This window comes from Mustelus asterias, chromosome 9, assembly GCF_964213995.1.
Source record: "Mustelus asterias chromosome 9, sMusAst1.hap1.1, whole genome shotgun sequence".
Classification (NCBI taxonomy): Eukaryota; Metazoa; Chordata; class Chondrichthyes; order Carcharhiniformes; family Triakidae; genus Mustelus; species Mustelus asterias.
The window spans coordinates 59,031,471-59,047,993 of record NC_135809.1 but is presented as its reverse complement, the minus strand read 5'-3'; the positions used below and the strand labels follow the sequence as shown (position 1 = coordinate 59,047,993).

The following is a 16,523-nucleotide window of genomic DNA, read 5'->3' as shown; positions in this document are numbered from 1 at the left end:
AAATCCCTTCACATTATTAAAGACACAAAAGAATTTTAGAAATTGAAATATTATTTTGAAACTAATGCCCCCAGAGGATTTGATCAACTGAAATTCAGTCTTCATAAGCAACACTGTTCACAAAATGTGTCTCGGGCTCCTTTTATCGTGATTTATTGTGAAGGCTCGACAGCAGGTGTTTTGTTGTGCAGAAGCGACAGAGGCCTGGTTGCTAAACCACTTAAGACTGTTCTGGGTAATGTATCACAGTGATAATGGCTTCATATTCCAGCACAGAACACTCATTTGTACAAAGGGAATGAGTGCCACGTACTTCATCGAGGGGAGGGGATGGCAGGGGAGCTGGGGGGAGCTGCAATGTCACCTGTTACACAATGAAAACTGCCACAAATGATTTAATCCGCCTCATCAGGCATCGAACAGCAAAAAAAAAATGCTTGGGCCCATTGCATCTGTGGACAATGACCCCACACATCCGTGCTCCGTTTTCTTGGGATTTTGCACACAGAGAGGGGTGAGGTGGGGGTGGGGGAAGCTTGAAGTGCTATATATAGGCTAGGCAGTGAGAGCCAAACAAAGAGAATGCTGTCTGGCTCAAGAAGCGTCAAGAAAGTGATCTTTTCATTGAGATGCAAGGCGAGCCTAAACTGCCAATTGCACACAAAATCAAACCAACCATCAGCAGGAATGGACCAGCTGCTGAGGCTGCAAAATGACATAATAATTTAGCTTCTATATTACTGAAAAGAGTGACATGTTGCCGAAGCTCGCACAAACTCACATGGGCCAAAGCCGCCACTTTCGGACCTGCAAAGCGCCTGGCCTACCTCAAATAGCCCTGAAAAAGCAAAATAGCTCAAAAATCTGAATAACAGGGTCAACAATCCATTTGACTCTGCTACTAAGCAGTGCTAAACGAGTGGTATTTTCCACTAACAGGATGCTGCTGTCAGTCCAAAAAGACATTCTGCTGACCATAGAATTGAACAACATCATGTATGAATTTTAGTGCCGGTGCAATGCCAGCTGTACATCCCAAAGATTGGCAAAGCAAGGCAAACAGCACGGTTCCTCCCAGTTGTTTGTAATAAACAGTTTTAAAAGTTTACTTATTTATTAGTCACTGCAATGAAGTTACTGTGAGAATCCCCTAGTCGCCACACTCCGACGCCTGCTCGGGTACACCGAGTGAGAATTTAGCATGGTCAATGCACCTAACCAGCGCGTCTTTCGGACTGTGGGAGGAAACCCATGCAGACACAGGGAGAATGGGCAAACTCCACACAGACAGTGGCCCAAGCTGGGAATCGAACCTAGGCCCCTGGTGCTGTGCTAACCACTGTGCCACCCTTATAGACCATACTCAACCAGCCCACACTGGCAAAACCCAAAACAAATCATCTACAGTTAGATGTGATTCTGTGATTGGGCAGCATTTGCTGAACAACCCTCAGTTCACTAACTAGCTACATGAACAACCAATTTAAGATAATCAATCAAGCTCATAACATGGATCATTTAAACTTGATAGAAACAATAAAGTTAAAGTTTGTTTATTAGTCACAGGTAAGGCTTGCATTAACACTACAATGAAGTTACTGTGAAAATCCCCTAGTCGCCACAGTCCGGGTCAATGCACCTAACCAGCACGTCTTTCAGAATGCGGGAGGAAGCCGGAGCACCCGGAGGAAACCCACGCAGACACAGGAAGAACGTGTAACTCCACACAGACAGTGACCATGCCGGAAATCGAACCCGAGTCCCTGGTGCTGTGAGGCAGCAGTGCTAACCACTGTGCTACCGTGCAGAGACCAGTTCTCTGCAAACAGAGATGTATTCAAGTCTTGCTCCTTTTAAAAACTTGCCCTGAAGCCTGGGATGCCTATAGTTCCCCATCGTTTTCTCCATGACAAAGCTTCAGTCAGAGTCGACAACCAATCAGCACCCTTTTCTCCTGTAGTATAAATTATTGTAATTGTTTGAAATTTGGCACTCTTTCATTTGTCCTGATGAATGCAAGTTGAAAATCTTCAAATCTATGTCTCACTTCTCAACAATAATCAAGTGTTTCTATTGTGTTGCTCACAGGCAGAGGTTTAGGCTGCCTGGAGTAAACAGAGTCACACTTTCCCTTCTCCTTCCTTTTCAGACACTGGTCTGCATTTTAACCAGCGATCACCAACACCTGATAGACAAGAAAGGGTGAGCTAAAGGGTTAAGTTCTTGAAAATTAAAATCTTGCACTGGGGAGATCCACAATGTCTGTCCAGAGGAGGGTCCCTGGCTGCCCCACGGGGGGAGGGTCCCTGGCTGCCCCACGGGGGGAGGGTCCCTGGCTGCCCCACGGGGGGAGGGTCCCTGGCTGCCCCACGGGGGGAGGGTCCCTGGCTGCCCCACGGGGGGGGGGGGTCTGGCTGCCCCACGGGGGGGGGAGGGTCCCTGGATGCCCCACGGGGGGGAAGGTCCCTGGCTGCCCCACGGGGGGGGGGGGGGGGGGGGGGGTCTGGCTGCCCCACGGGGGGAGGGTCCCTGGCTGCCCCACGGGGGGAGGGGGTCCCTGGCTGCCCCACGGGGGGAGGGGGTCCCTGGCTGCCCCACGGGGGGAGGGGGTCCCTGGCTGCCCCACGGGGGGAGGGGGTCCCTGGCTGCCCCACGGGGGGAGGGGGTCCCTGGCTGCCCCACGGGGGGAGGGTCCCTGGCTGCCCCACGGGGGGGGGGGGGGGGAGGGTCCCGCAATGTCTGTTGGAACGAGACCCACACTATTTGTCAATTAGCCAAGTTGGGACTGAACAAGTTTTATTCACAGGAGATAAAAACAGAAAATACTGAAAAAACTCATCAGATCTAGCAGCATTTGTGGAGAGAGAGAAATAGTTAATATTTTGAGTCTGGATGACTCTTCTTATGGACTCGATGCGTTAACTCGGTTTCTCTCTCCACTGATGCTGCCAGACCTGTTTTTCTTTTTGTTTTGATTCCTAATTTCCAGCATCCACAGTATTTTGGTTTTATTCATTTGGAGGCTGCCCAATAGCAAGTTCACATACTCACCTTGCCACTCGCACACCCCACCTCGCCTTCCATCTCGTAAAAACTGCGGCCAATGTTTCTATCTTTCATCTCTGAGAGTCTCGTTGAGGATGGGTCTATTGAGTAGCAGCCTGACCAATCATTCTTTGTCTGAGCGATCAGAATGGACCAATAAAACAATTCAGCCTCGCAAGCGGGCAGCCCGGTCTCACCCAATACTGGCTCATTTCACCACAACATTACCCACCAACCACTCCCCTATCCCCATCAGCCCTCTAGTTCAGAAGCTATGACATCAATCTTGTGATGCTGACTGAAATCAGCTAATTCAGTGTGACAAAAAAGTGATCAAACCTGGAACTCTCTGGTCCATATGACTAAGCTACACAAAGCAATTAACAACTGAGCATTTTTGTTAGGCAAGGGTATGAAGAGAAATGGAGTGAAGGCCAGTAAATGGACAGATCAGTTATGATTTAACAGAATGGTGGAACAGGCTTGAGGCGTTGCATAGCATCCTCCTGCTCCTATGAGCCATCACGGGAAGGAAAATAAATTCTGTGCTCTGAACAGTTATTACTCATTGCTTGTAGCAAACGCATTGATTTATAAACCAAAACCAATACTTTCCATGACCATCACAACTCAGTAATGTTTACCTCTTGAACGTACAAGCAATGAGCTGATAGCAAAGAAGCAGGAATACAAACATCTGTTGTAAAAATCATTGAAAGGCAGGCAGGAAATCGGAACTCTGGAATCTTAAATGTCAGGAAATTAAGCACAATGTTCCAATTGGTGTCTTTGAACTTTTGCTCTGCTGGAATATTGTGGTGGCAAATTTAAACCCTGCGCAAATAGCATTTTGGGAGCGTGAGTGTAAAACAAAATTTGGGGAGAATGTCTCATTTCCAGGATGGTGTCCTATTGCCAGTATATACTGTGTCCTATTGGTGCCAGAAGTACATTTGTTACTATACTCGGCCAGGTGACATGTAGACATCCTGAGCCACCTCACTTGAGTTTGGGTCCCCTCCTTATTTTAGTAAGGAGCCTAAGGCCTTTCATGCCCCACCTTCTATGAAGTTTGGAGCATTCTTACGGGCATGTTCGAGTTAGCTTTTCAGATTCCTCTGTGGCCTAACCACTGGTTCCGAAAGAGCCAATGGAGACCACTAAGAGAACAGTAAATTTTCAGGCGATGCTTCACCTTATAGAGTAGGGACAGTAGTTTCACACATTAGGCCTTCGAGAGAAGAAAGATCAATAGCTTTTGCTTCACGTACCCTGACTGGTGCTCAGCTAGAAAAAGAAGCACTGGGTATAATTTTTGGTAAACAAAGGTTCCATCCTTATTTATATGGTCATCATTTCACACTATTGACTAATCATCGACCCTTAACTACTATTTTTAGACCATATAAAGGCATACCATCGTTAGTTGATTGCAAAGATGGTCACTGATCTTATCTGCATATTCTTACAATATAAAGTATTGTCAATCAGAGTGCCACACTAATGCTGGTGCATTATCATGCTTACCTGTAGAATCCATTCATTCTTCAGAATAGACAAAGACAGCACTGGTACTTTGAATGTCTTTTGAGCATAATTTAAAATTAACACCATTACAGAAAGCAAAAAAACTGGGAGAGAGAGATATACTGGCAAAAGCATTAGCATGGCACTCTGATTGACGATACTTTATATTGAGCACCACCATCTAGTTTTACTAAGAATCTTTATTTTTCACCAGTCGCTCAATTGCCCGTGATAGCTTCTCAAGTTCAGAGACATACCAGAAACGATGGGAAGGTGATGGACATGGTATTGAAAAGAACTAGAGCTGGAACGCATCATCCACATTCTGATTTGAAACCACATGTCAAGAAAGTGAAGTTGAATGTCTAAGGTGGGTAATCAGAGTGATCATTCCTCCTAGTCTACATGAAAGAGTTCCTGAACAAGTAAATGAAGGACGTTCTGGTACAGGCCAGAAGACGGAATTAGCATGTGGTTATTTTTGGTGGTCGGATCTGGATGCTCAGATTGAAGCAAAAGTGGAACAGTGTCAATCCTGTGCATGAAGAAGAAATGTACCACTGTTTTCTCCTTTACATCCTTGGGATTGGCCTAAAATGATGTGGAGATGCCAGCGTTGGACTGGGGTAAGCACAGTAAGAAGTCTCACAACACCAGGTTAAAGTCCAACAGGTTTATTTGGTAGCAAATACCATAAGCTTTCGGAGCAATGCTCCTTCGTCAGATGGAGTGGTCCCTGTTCTCAAACAGGGCACAGACACAGAAATCAAATTACAGAATACTGATTAGAATGCAAATCTCTACAGCCAGCCAGGTCTTAAATGTACAGACAATGTGGGTGGAGGGAGCATTCAACACAGGTTAAAGAGATGTGTATTGTCTCCAGACAGTACGGCTTGTGAGATTGTGCAAGTCCAGGAGGCAAGCTGTGGGGGTTACTGATAATGTGACATAAATCCAACATCCCGGTTTAGACCGTCCTCATGTGTGCGAAACTTGGCTATCAGTTTCTGCTCAGTGACTCTGCGCTGTCGTGTGTCGTGAAGGCCGCCTTGGAGAACGCTTACCTGAAGATCCAAGGCTGAATGCCCGTGACTGCTGAAGTGCTCCCCCACAGGAAGAGAACAGTCTTGCCTGGTGATTGTCGAGCGGTGTTCATTCATCCGTTGTCGTAGCGTCTGCATGGTTTCCCCAACGTACCATGCCTCGGGACATCCTTTCTTGCAGCGTATCAGGTAGACAACGTTGGCAGTAAACGCGTTCCACGCGTTGGAGATCTCTACTGCCTCCCAAAAATACACAAGGCAAACACACCCGGCCGTCCCATCGTTTCAGGAAACGGAACCCTGTGCGAGAACTTCTCCGGCTATGTCGAGGGCATCTTGAAACCCATTGTACAAAGAACCCCCAGCTTTTGTCGTGACACTACGGACTTCCTACAGAAACTCAACACACATGGAGCAGTTGAACCAGGAGCACTCCTCGTCACAATGGATGTCTCGGCACTCTACACCAGCATCCCCCACGATGATGGCATTGCTGCAACGGCCTCAGTACTCAATGCCGTCAACTGCCAGTTTCCAGATGCAATTTTACAACTCATCCGCTTCATCCTGGATCACAATATCTTCACCTTCAACAACCAGTTCTTCATCCAGACACACGGAACAGCCATGGGGACCAAATTCGCACCTCAATATGCCAACATCTTCATGCACAGGTTCGAACAAGACTTCTTCACCGCACAGGACCTTCAACCGATGCTATACACTAGATACATCGATGACATTTTCTTCCTTTGGACTCATGGTGAGCAATCACTGAAACAACTATATGATGACATCAACAAGTTCCATCCCACCATCAGACTCACCATGGACTACTCTCCGGAATCGGTTGCATTCTTGGACACACGCATCTCCATTAAGGACGGTCACCTCAGCACCTCACTGTACCGCAAGCCCACGGATAACCTCATGATGCTCCACTTCTCCAGCTTCCGCCCTAAACACGTAAAAGAAGCCATCCCCTACGGACAAGCCCTCCGAATACACAGGATCTGCTCGGATGAGGAGGATCGCAACAGACACCTCCAGACGCTGAAAGATGCCTCATAAGAACAGGATATGGCGCTCGACTCATCGATCAACAGTTCCGACGCGCCACAGCGAAAAACCGCACCGACCTCCTCAGAAGACAAACACAGGACACGGTGGACAGAGTACCCTTCGTCGTCCAGTACTTCCCCGGAGCGGAGAAGCTACGGCATCTCCTCCGGAGCCTTCAACATGTCATTGATGAAGACGAACATATCGCCAAGGCCATCCCCACACCCCGACTTCTTGCCTTCAAACAACCAAGCAACCTCAAACAGACCATTGTCCGCAGCAAACTACCCAGCCTTCAGGAGAACAGTGACCACGACACCACACAACCCTGCCACAGCAACCTCTGCAAGACGTGCCAGATCATCAACACGGATGCCATCAGCTCACGTGAGAACACCATCTACCAGGTACACGGTACCTACTCTTGCAACTCGGCCAACGTTGTCTACCTGATACGCTGCAAGAAAGGATGTCCCGAGGCATGGTACATTGGGGAAACCATGCAGACGCTACGACAATGGATGAATGAACACCGCTCGACATTCACCAGGCAAGACTGTTCTCTTCCTGTGGGGGAGCACTTCAGCAGTCACGGGCATTCAGCCTTGGATCTTCAGGTAAGCGTTCTCCAAGGCGGCCTTCACGACACACGACAGCGCAGAGTCACTGAGCAGAAACTGATAGCCAAGTTCCGCACACATGAGGACGGTCTAAACCGGGATGTTGGATTTATGTCACATTATCAGTAACCCCCACAGCTTGCCTCCTGGACTTGCAGAATTTCACAAGCTGTTCTGTCTGGAGACAATACACATCTCTTTAACCTGTGTTGAATGCTCCCTCCACCCACATTGTCTGTACATTTAAGACCTGGCTGGCTGTAGAGATTTGCATTCTAATCAGTATTCTGTAATTTGATTTCTGTGTCTGTGCCATGTTTGAGAACAGAGACCACTCCATCTGACGAAGGAGCATTGCTCCGAAAGCTTATGGTATTTGCTACCAAATAAACCTGTTGGACTTTAACCTGGTGTTGTGAGACTTCTTATTGGCCTAAAATGCGATGGCAACGATTACATGTAGATGTTGCTGGTCTGTTTAGCAGTTACATGTTCTTATTCATAACTGATGCACACTCAAAGTGGCCAGAAGTTATCATGAGGTCTACAACATTTAAACAAACCATTTAAAAACTTGCCAAAACTTGTGCAAGGTTTGGTAAACTGGAACAGATTGTTTGTGATAATGGTTCACAGTTTATTTCACAAGAGTTTGAGGATTAACTCAAAGTAAATGTTATTCAGCATATAAAATCCACACCGTATCATCCATCAACCAAACAATTAGCTAAAAGATTTGTACAATCCTTGAAACATTCTTTTAATGCTTCAAAAGAGCAATGTTCTTTATCACGTCAAGTGAGTAGCTTTTTAGCATCTTATAGAAATACTATTCATGCAATCCTTCAGCCCAGAAATTTTGGTCCTAGTGGTAGGTGATGTAATCAGATGCCTAGGCATTTAAGGCATCTGTCACTTCACAGATGCACCTATGCACCAAGGTTTGAGAAATTCCGCTCTAGTCCTAGGTCAAGCCATGGAATGATTGAGATGCAGAAAAATTCAAGGCAGCCATGACCTTCACGGCCATTGGGAGCGGGAGTCCTCCTCCTCTAGGTGCCAGGTGAGCTAAAACCTGGCACAGATGCTGCAGCATCTCCCTATGAAGGCACAGCCTTCAGCAGCACATATCGTCCGATAGTTCATTGAATGACCAGGGCCTCCTCTACAGCTATTGTCTACAGAAGAGCTGTCTTCATTCCCCCTCCACTGCCTGATAGGGGGCCAGCACCTGGGCCTCGGGCAGCCCCCTAATGTTCAGGGTCCGGTTCCTATGGCACTGGATCAGGCATGAGATGGCCCTAGCACTTGTCGCCAATGCCTATCTGCTGCAGCAGCACTCAATACCATGAAGGTTAGTTGGCCTTGCTGCAAGGCAAAATTCATATTTACTCTGTGGGGAGGATAGAGAAGGAGAGGGAGGGAGGGAGGGAGGGAGAGAGAGAGAGAAAGAAAGAAACAATCAGATTCTTAGTAAAACTAGATGGTGGTGCTCAATATAAAGTATCGTCAATCAGAGTGCCATGCTAATGCTTTTGCCAGTATATCTCTCTCTCCCTGTTGCCCTCAAGTCCTCCCTAATCCCTGAGTCTTGTCTTGTTTGAAGACCGACAAATCCTCTCCATTGCAGCTAACCAATGCAGCCTGCAGGAGCTGCTTCCTGCTCCCTCAGACCCCACCATGGCCTCTGGGTCGGGTGATCCTTAACTTCATTGGGCGTCATCAAACTGCAGTGTGGTCAGACAAGGAGCAAGCAATTTTTCCCACTTGTGCTTGGCTGATATGCACCCCTTCCCCCAAGGAATCCAGGGCCTTCCAGCACTCCCACCTCACTTGACAACCCTCTCCCGCTCGGTAACATGGCAGCTGTTCCTTGGTACTTGAACCCGTAGGCATCACTAACACTCCCATCCATATGAAGAGCCCATGTCCACAACAGCAAGGTGCCCACGATGGACTCCACTGAGCTTCTCCTGCGTTTCACTGGGAGCGGAGTGGAGGGTGCCTCATGGAGGGACCCTGGCGCATTCCTGTATGGGCTGTGTCAGGAACTTGTGTGCTGGGGAAGAGTATTCAGCACCTTATACCTCGGTGGGGGCCAGCAAGCAATTCCTCTATGTCATATGGGCTGATTGGCAGAACACTGAATCAGCTGATACTAGTTGATGTGCTTATTCACTTAACTCTCCTTGTCTGACCCCACTCCTTAACCAGGTCTGCACCTGTGACTGAGAGGCACTATACATGAGCCACAACCAGTCTTGAAAGGGCAAGATCCCAAATGCATCTGATGACCCAAGTGAGTAGGAATAGTTCCTGGAGGTGTGTCAGAGTCACTGACTGAACCATGGGCAAGCCCAGTGTGCCCATGGATTCCTTTGAAAGTAATACAGACTCGCAAATGGGCATGACATCATCATCAGGGAAGGAGACATCACAAGTGAGACATGCAACCGACACCAAGCTACACAATGATCAGGTCAGTTGTCCGAGAGTCGCATTTTAGTGATTTCTCTGTACACACCCTCCACAGCAAGACCACCTTCAGCCAACTTACCCCCATGTCCCAGAAGGGGGCGAGGGGAGAGGAACCCCCGGGGTCACCCCCGAGCCACCAGCACAGACACCGCTACCCACAGGTGCTCTGCGATATCCCTGTATGCTCCAATGTTTAACTTCAAGTCCCCCTCAGTGCTCAGTCTGCCAGGCCCCTGCTTTTCAGGACCTATATCCATTCACGCCATGTGACTTCTGTCTGGAGGAGCAGGAGCATCTCAAGCGGCTATTGAATCGGCATCCTAGCCTGCTATTGAGGTGTGCAGGAGGCCATTTGAACATTAATTGGATTTTCTGGCCCAATGCAATACTCGCTAGGAGCTAGCAGACCCAGAGAATTCCCCCACCGCAAGTTTTACCATGTGATTATGCCACAAGTGAGAAATGAGTACCAGCCATAGTTTTAATGAAAATAGCTCCAATTTCTTACATGGTTCAAAGCAATTGTTATCATTTCGAAATTATTTCTCAAGAGTCATCACCAAAAGTACCAACTTCTTTAGTCCCTAGTATTGTGAATGCTACTCCTACTACTTAGTGGAATCTGAATTGCCTGATGATGGTGTCTCTGCTACTGCACTGAGTGAGAATTGTACAGAATTAGTTCCAAGAGAAGAAATGTTTACTGAAGTTCCAAATCAAACTTCTAGGGTCAAGGACAGCCAAATTCCAGAACGTTGTATATAACCAAAGAGGAATATGCATCATCCTGATCAACTTTCTTATTGACTGCGTATGATGATTAATGATCCATAGTCCTGTGGCTAGAGTATTATTGATCCTATTTATTACATTATTGTAATTTGTTGTTGTGATCACATGGGTAAAGGGAGAGGAAATGTTATAGATTTAAAAAGGGTTGCATGATTACTTTAAGAGCTGATCACTTGATTTGATGGTGATGTGGCTGTGTGCTGTTTTATTTTCGGTTTTGTATTCTGATGCAGAGCCAAGAGCAGCTCTTCAATAAAACCTGTTGAATCTAAGTGTGCATCAGAACGCCGTTGTTCTTTTCTTTCTATTAAAACCCACAGCCCTAAGTTAGTTAGGACATTAAACTTCCACAGTCTCACCAGACTACCTTGCCAATTGGGGTTTGCTGACTCCGAGAGGTGGCTCCAGGTGCCCAGCAGTAATGCCTGGTAAATGCAGCAGTGATCACAACACAAGCAGTATTGTGGTATTCAGTCCCTGCCTCCCACTTTCACTAGGCAGTAAATATCAGGCCAATAATTTTGTTTTTCCTTTTTTCTCCTGGCGTTGACTTCCTGAACTGCACAAAGTTCAACTGAAATAATGCCTCATTTTTAAAAAATTAATTTTCCAGGATGCGGGCATCACTCGTTTGATTGCTCATCAGATGGTGATGATGAGCTGCATTCTTGAACCACTGCAGTCCCTGAGGTGTAGGTACACCCACAGTGCTGTTCGGGTGGATATTCCAGTATCTTGACTCAATGACAGAGAAGCAACGGCGTTCTGATGCCTAGGTCGATGCCGGGTAATCCATTCGGTTTCACTTCTTTGCGTTTTCTTCATAACAATTGAATACAACTGGGTGGCTTGCTAGACCTTTTCAGAGGGCATTTAAGAGTCAACCACATTGACTGGTGTCACATGTAGACCAGACCAGGTAAGGGTGGCAAGTTTCCTTCCCCACGACAATGGTTTCATGGTCATCAGACTTTTAATTCCAGATGTTTTATTGAGTTTAAATTCCACCACCTGCCGTGGTGGAATTCGAGCCTGGGTCCCTAGACCCACAGCATTACCCTGGGTCTCTGGATTACTAGTCTAATGATAATACCATTGCACCACCACCTCCCCAAGGCATCCTTGCATGACACCACCACTCCATGCAACCTGGCAGCTTTCAACAGTGCATGGTTGGCAGGGTACACAGAGCCCAGTCAACAGCTGCAACAATATCTCTCAACTTTAAATCCAAGTCTAGCCTTATCTGGAGTCACTTCCAAAGGAGACAACCCACAACATTTTTCACCACTAACATCTTTATGTAACCTGCTGGGAAAGAAACCTCATCTCGCTGAAGCTCAGAAAGCCACTGAAACAGTCAAACAACATTTCCTGCATTCTCCCTAAAATGACGGAATGCTTTTAACGTGATGTACTTCCCCTATCTCTTAAAATATGATTGAGGAGTGTGTAAGAACTGAGAGTCCTTGGCTACATTATCTACAATGGATTCTTAACCAGGAAAAGCAATAAATAAATGTAAGATGCTCGGGGGCATTCAGAAATGTCTTGATCTCAGAACTAAATCAAAGTGATATTTCTCCTCAGATTTTGGGAGTGCAACTCACTTGCCCAGTGAATGCAGACAAGCTACTTCTGACTTGGTAAATATGCAGTTAACATGGGATAAGCTGTTCTGGAAGTTAGTCATATAAGATTATTGATTAGGTTCCTTTGGAGAACAATTGCCTGTTGCCTCAGCAACAAATTAAAAAGGGCTGGCTGGAAAACACACTGATTCACTGTGAGGAGTCTCTAGGGGAAACATGCAGTGAAATTAACGGTCATCTGGAAATGAGCATCTTAAAATTTCAGCTTCCAGTAATGCCAAATGAGTGTTTCTGCTCTCTCTTAACCTAGGGAATACTGTGGATCAGCTGTCATATCTTAGTGGTCCAGCAGCATGAGTAATCTAACTTCAAAATTCAATCTAAGCCAGAAATATCTATACAACATGCTCCCACTCCTCTTTTTTAGGTCCTCACTCAAGTAATATTAAGACTTCCTGTAATGTTTCTTTCTCCAAATAATTTTTCCACAGGTCATCAAAATATGGAACTCGTACTTCTGTACGTCTCACTTTCCTCCTATAGTTTTATAAAACAAAGCTTAGCCTGACCTAATTACTGCTTTTGACTTATCGTGTCTCCTCATTTCTGTCTTGCAGCTATCCTTCAGTTGACTCACTTGAGTCTTGTCCCTTTACTTTGTCTGCAAATTTACTGCATAAAGTGTTTCCTGAAACTGCCCTTTATCAATTGCAGCCTACATCTTCTTCATATTTTGTCCTGCAATTGTGGTTTAACTTGGTGTAGTGCACCAGATTTACCTTTTCGATTCTGTTTATTATCTTGTGTACTTCCCAAGGTCCAATTTCGTTCACTATCATTCCTCCCCTTCCCTCCCCAACTACAAATGTTCCTTTGTGTAAAGCTTCTCTTGGGATACGATCTTACCTTTCGGAAGAGAAACACGTTGCCTACGAAAGGAAATGGCTTTGGGTGCTTGATTCCAATCCTTTCCAACTGCGAGAATGGTGACACTGAGTACCTGTCAGAAATAGCATAACATTAAATGAAGTATCACACAACCACTCTGGCAAACTTTCACCCCTTCTCTCCAAAACAATTCCAGCTGTGCAACAGTTCCACAGGTGTCCTCCATTACATTAACCAAATGGGCCTTTCCTTCAGACACAAGTGTCAATAAGGGTTTTGGGGAGGGACATTATATCCAAGTCTGGTTATAGGACAATGCTAATGAATGTTGTTACGCTATTTCTTAAGAACAAATCCAATAAAAACATAATTAAGCTCCCAAATGAATTGAATTTTTAAAAAAACCTGAAGATTGAATAAGCTTATTCAAACATTTGAGGATTATGGCAAAGCAGCCTGTGGTTACAGAAAAATGCTGAGAAGATTCATATCAGCTCATTTGCTATAGATAACGGGATGATGCAGAAGATATTGTCTGCTCATCAGAGAGTTGGAAGATGATGGCCATGTGGTGCATAAACACCAGCAAAGACCAGTTGGGCCATTGGCCTGTTCCTGTGCTGTAAGTTCTATGTATTGTATCAGGCAGTTGTGGGAATAGTTAAGAGGGATTGGCAGTGGTGCATTGCAATCAGAGCATTCCAAATATAGTACACTACATGACGGATGTTTTATCCTCACGTGTGGTTGGTCTACAAGATAAAAGACTTTAAGCTTTCCCCTGACTTAAGTTAAGAATGAATCAATGCAAGAAAAAAATTATAATATAAAATTAATACATATAAAATTATTATAAACAGCAGTTAGAACCCAGCAACTTAGAAAGCAACTGCAGTTAGTTGGTGAAGTGGAGGGGAAAACTTCACCAGTCAACAGTGTCAAAGCCACTGTCGAGGCCAACAGAACAGAAGAGCAAAACTGCAAATAGGAAGTCTGATCAATCAAACATGCTACAGGAGTGGGTGTTCCCGCTCCACGCTATACCTGCTCACCCGAGATGTGTAATGATCAGCAAGTATCACACGTGCTCGAAGAACAGGTGTTCCCAGGCAGCAACCTGGAAGCATAGAGCCGTTAGTCCCAGTCAAAAACATAAGCATGTCTATTCCTGGGTGAGATGTACCAAAGTTGGCTTCCATGTTTGCCCAAATAGCAACAAAAGTAGTGTGCATTGGGATGTCCTGAGAATGTAATAAGCCATTAAATAATTACATGTGCTTAAATAAAAGCAAATTACTGCAGATGCTGGAATCTGAAACCAGAAGAGAAAATGCTGGAAAATCTCAGCAGGTCTGACAGCATCTGTCAAAGCTTTGACAAAGGGTCATCTGGACTCGAAACATCAGCTCTTTTCTCTCCTTACAGATGCTGCCAGACCTGCTGAGATTTTCCAGCATTTTCTCTTTTGAATTGCATGTGCTTGCTTAGTGTAGAGATTAAAGCAATGCTTTATATCTCTAAGAGGGAAACTTACATTTTAGTTGATGCCTCAGTCAAAAATGGCAAGGTGAACAATCTCCCCAATTGCTACCATTGTTAATGTTCTGTCAACATGGTTCATTCTACATGACATTAAGAAACGGCTGGAAACACTAGACATAGTGATGGCTACAGGCCCTAACAACATTCAAGCTGTGCTGTTGAAAACTTGTGTAGCAGAGCTGGTAATTATTCACAATAAAAAAAAAAGAGAGAAATCTAACTCAGCCCATGACTCACTTATGAACCTTCTTATTTCATCAGTAAAATGATGAGAGGAATCATTAACAGTGCCATCCAATGGCACCAATTTATCAATAACCACCTCACCGATGCTCAGTTCAGGTTCTGCTCAAAATCCCTCACATTTGCTCAGTCTGGCCTCGACACTGGCTTTGACACTGTTGGCTGGTGAAGTTTTCCCCTTCAGTCTGGTCAGATGACTACACCCGACTATGCAGCTGAGGCCAAGGAGACTATCCCGACCTCTGGGCCAGAGGTTCCGGGTTCAAGTCCCACTTCAGGACTTGATGACCACAGAAGAAGCGTTCATAAAGTGACCAAACAGGTTGATTATCAACCTATAAATCCTTCCGATATGCAGGCAGTAAGGGTGGGAGAATTTCCTGGTCAGCCATGCTCCAGAAGATAATGCCTAACTACTGCAAGCCAAGCATAATCATGGATCAATCCAATTCAAGCCACGGCCCCCAAGATGGAATGTCACCTGGAAGAGGAGGTTATCACAGCCAATTCATCATGGCCCCAGACATTACTGCAAAAGTTTCTCAGAGAAGTGTCCCTGGCCCATCCATCTTCAGCTGTTCCATCAATAACCGTCCCATTGTAAGATCAAGAGTAGGGTTAATCATCAAAATCTACTCTGTACGATATCTCTAATAACAAAGTAGTTATGCTATTCTACACAAGGGACTGGATAGCATCCAGAGGCTTGTGCTTACACATGGCAGGTAACAAGATGCTCTGAATTCCTAAACAGGAGACAAGTCGGCATGGAGTAATTTTAATCAAGAATGCAATTGATGCCGCCAAGGTGGAGGGCAATCCATCCAGGCTTTTGCAGTTTGAGATTCTAACTCCCTGGTCTCAGCTGCATATTCAGATGCAGTCACCTGACCAAATGTGAGGGATTGCAAGCAGAAGTAAATTCCCATTGCCACAACTGCAACACTAACAATAAAACCATTCAAGTACACTCACATTAAAACAATTCAAATACATTGGGCACAATCTTACGAGAATTTGTGCTGATTCCAGCACACAGAATTGAGTGATTCTCACCAATGCCACTGGCATGATTTCTGACAGAAATTTATGCCTCATTAATAAAAATGATCGCAAATACGAGAATCGCTGTCATCTCTTAAGTCTCAAGTGAGTAATCAATATTGCCTCCTTTATCCCCTGTAATGCACTAATGCCATCTCCCTTTTCTTGCAAGGGAAAGTAGCTGCGCAGCCCAGATCACCCTTGTGCCTCCAGGGACCCTCCAGACACAAGCAGCTTTGAGGGAGATTTCTTAGATCCTACCATTAAAAATGCGTCATTGTTGTCACCCACACCAGACACCAGCCCAGATATTCACACCTTGGTGGATTCACTAAGTAGACAGGCTTCTGGGTCACTCACTGGTGTGCACCTCACAGCTGAAGATCCACAGTAGGCGGAGGCAGGGAAATCCCAGGGAACCAGCACTTGGAAGGATGCTGGGCCCCCTGTCGATGATGTGCCTCTGGGTCCGGTCATTCCAGACCTGATGGAACTGTAAAGGCAGAACTGCGAGCATCAGGAAGGGATGACAGCATCCCTCGGAATGCAAGATCGACTGGAGGAGTCCCATCGCTTTCAGTCCTAGGAGATGGTGCCGGCACTTCAGCGCAACCGATACCATCACTGCGATGGTGGCGTCTGCA

At 45.8% G+C, this 16,523-nt stretch overlaps 1 protein-coding gene across 5 annotated transcripts in view; it reads right to left on the bottom strand.

Annotated features, from left to right (window-relative positions):
* The window catches only part of tbxas1 (thromboxane A synthase 1 (platelet)), a 283,372-nt gene that overhangs the window by 171,666 nt on the left and 95,183 nt on the right, over positions 1-16,523 (bottom strand). For all 5 annotated transcript variants that reach the window (XM_078220257.1, XM_078220256.1, XM_078220255.1 and 2 more), the window contains one exon: positions 13,069-13,162. In XM_078220257.1, the coding sequence (XP_078076383.1) occupies positions 13,069-13,162 (94 nt within the window). The remainder of the gene's footprint in view (positions 1-13,068; positions 13,163-16,523) is intronic.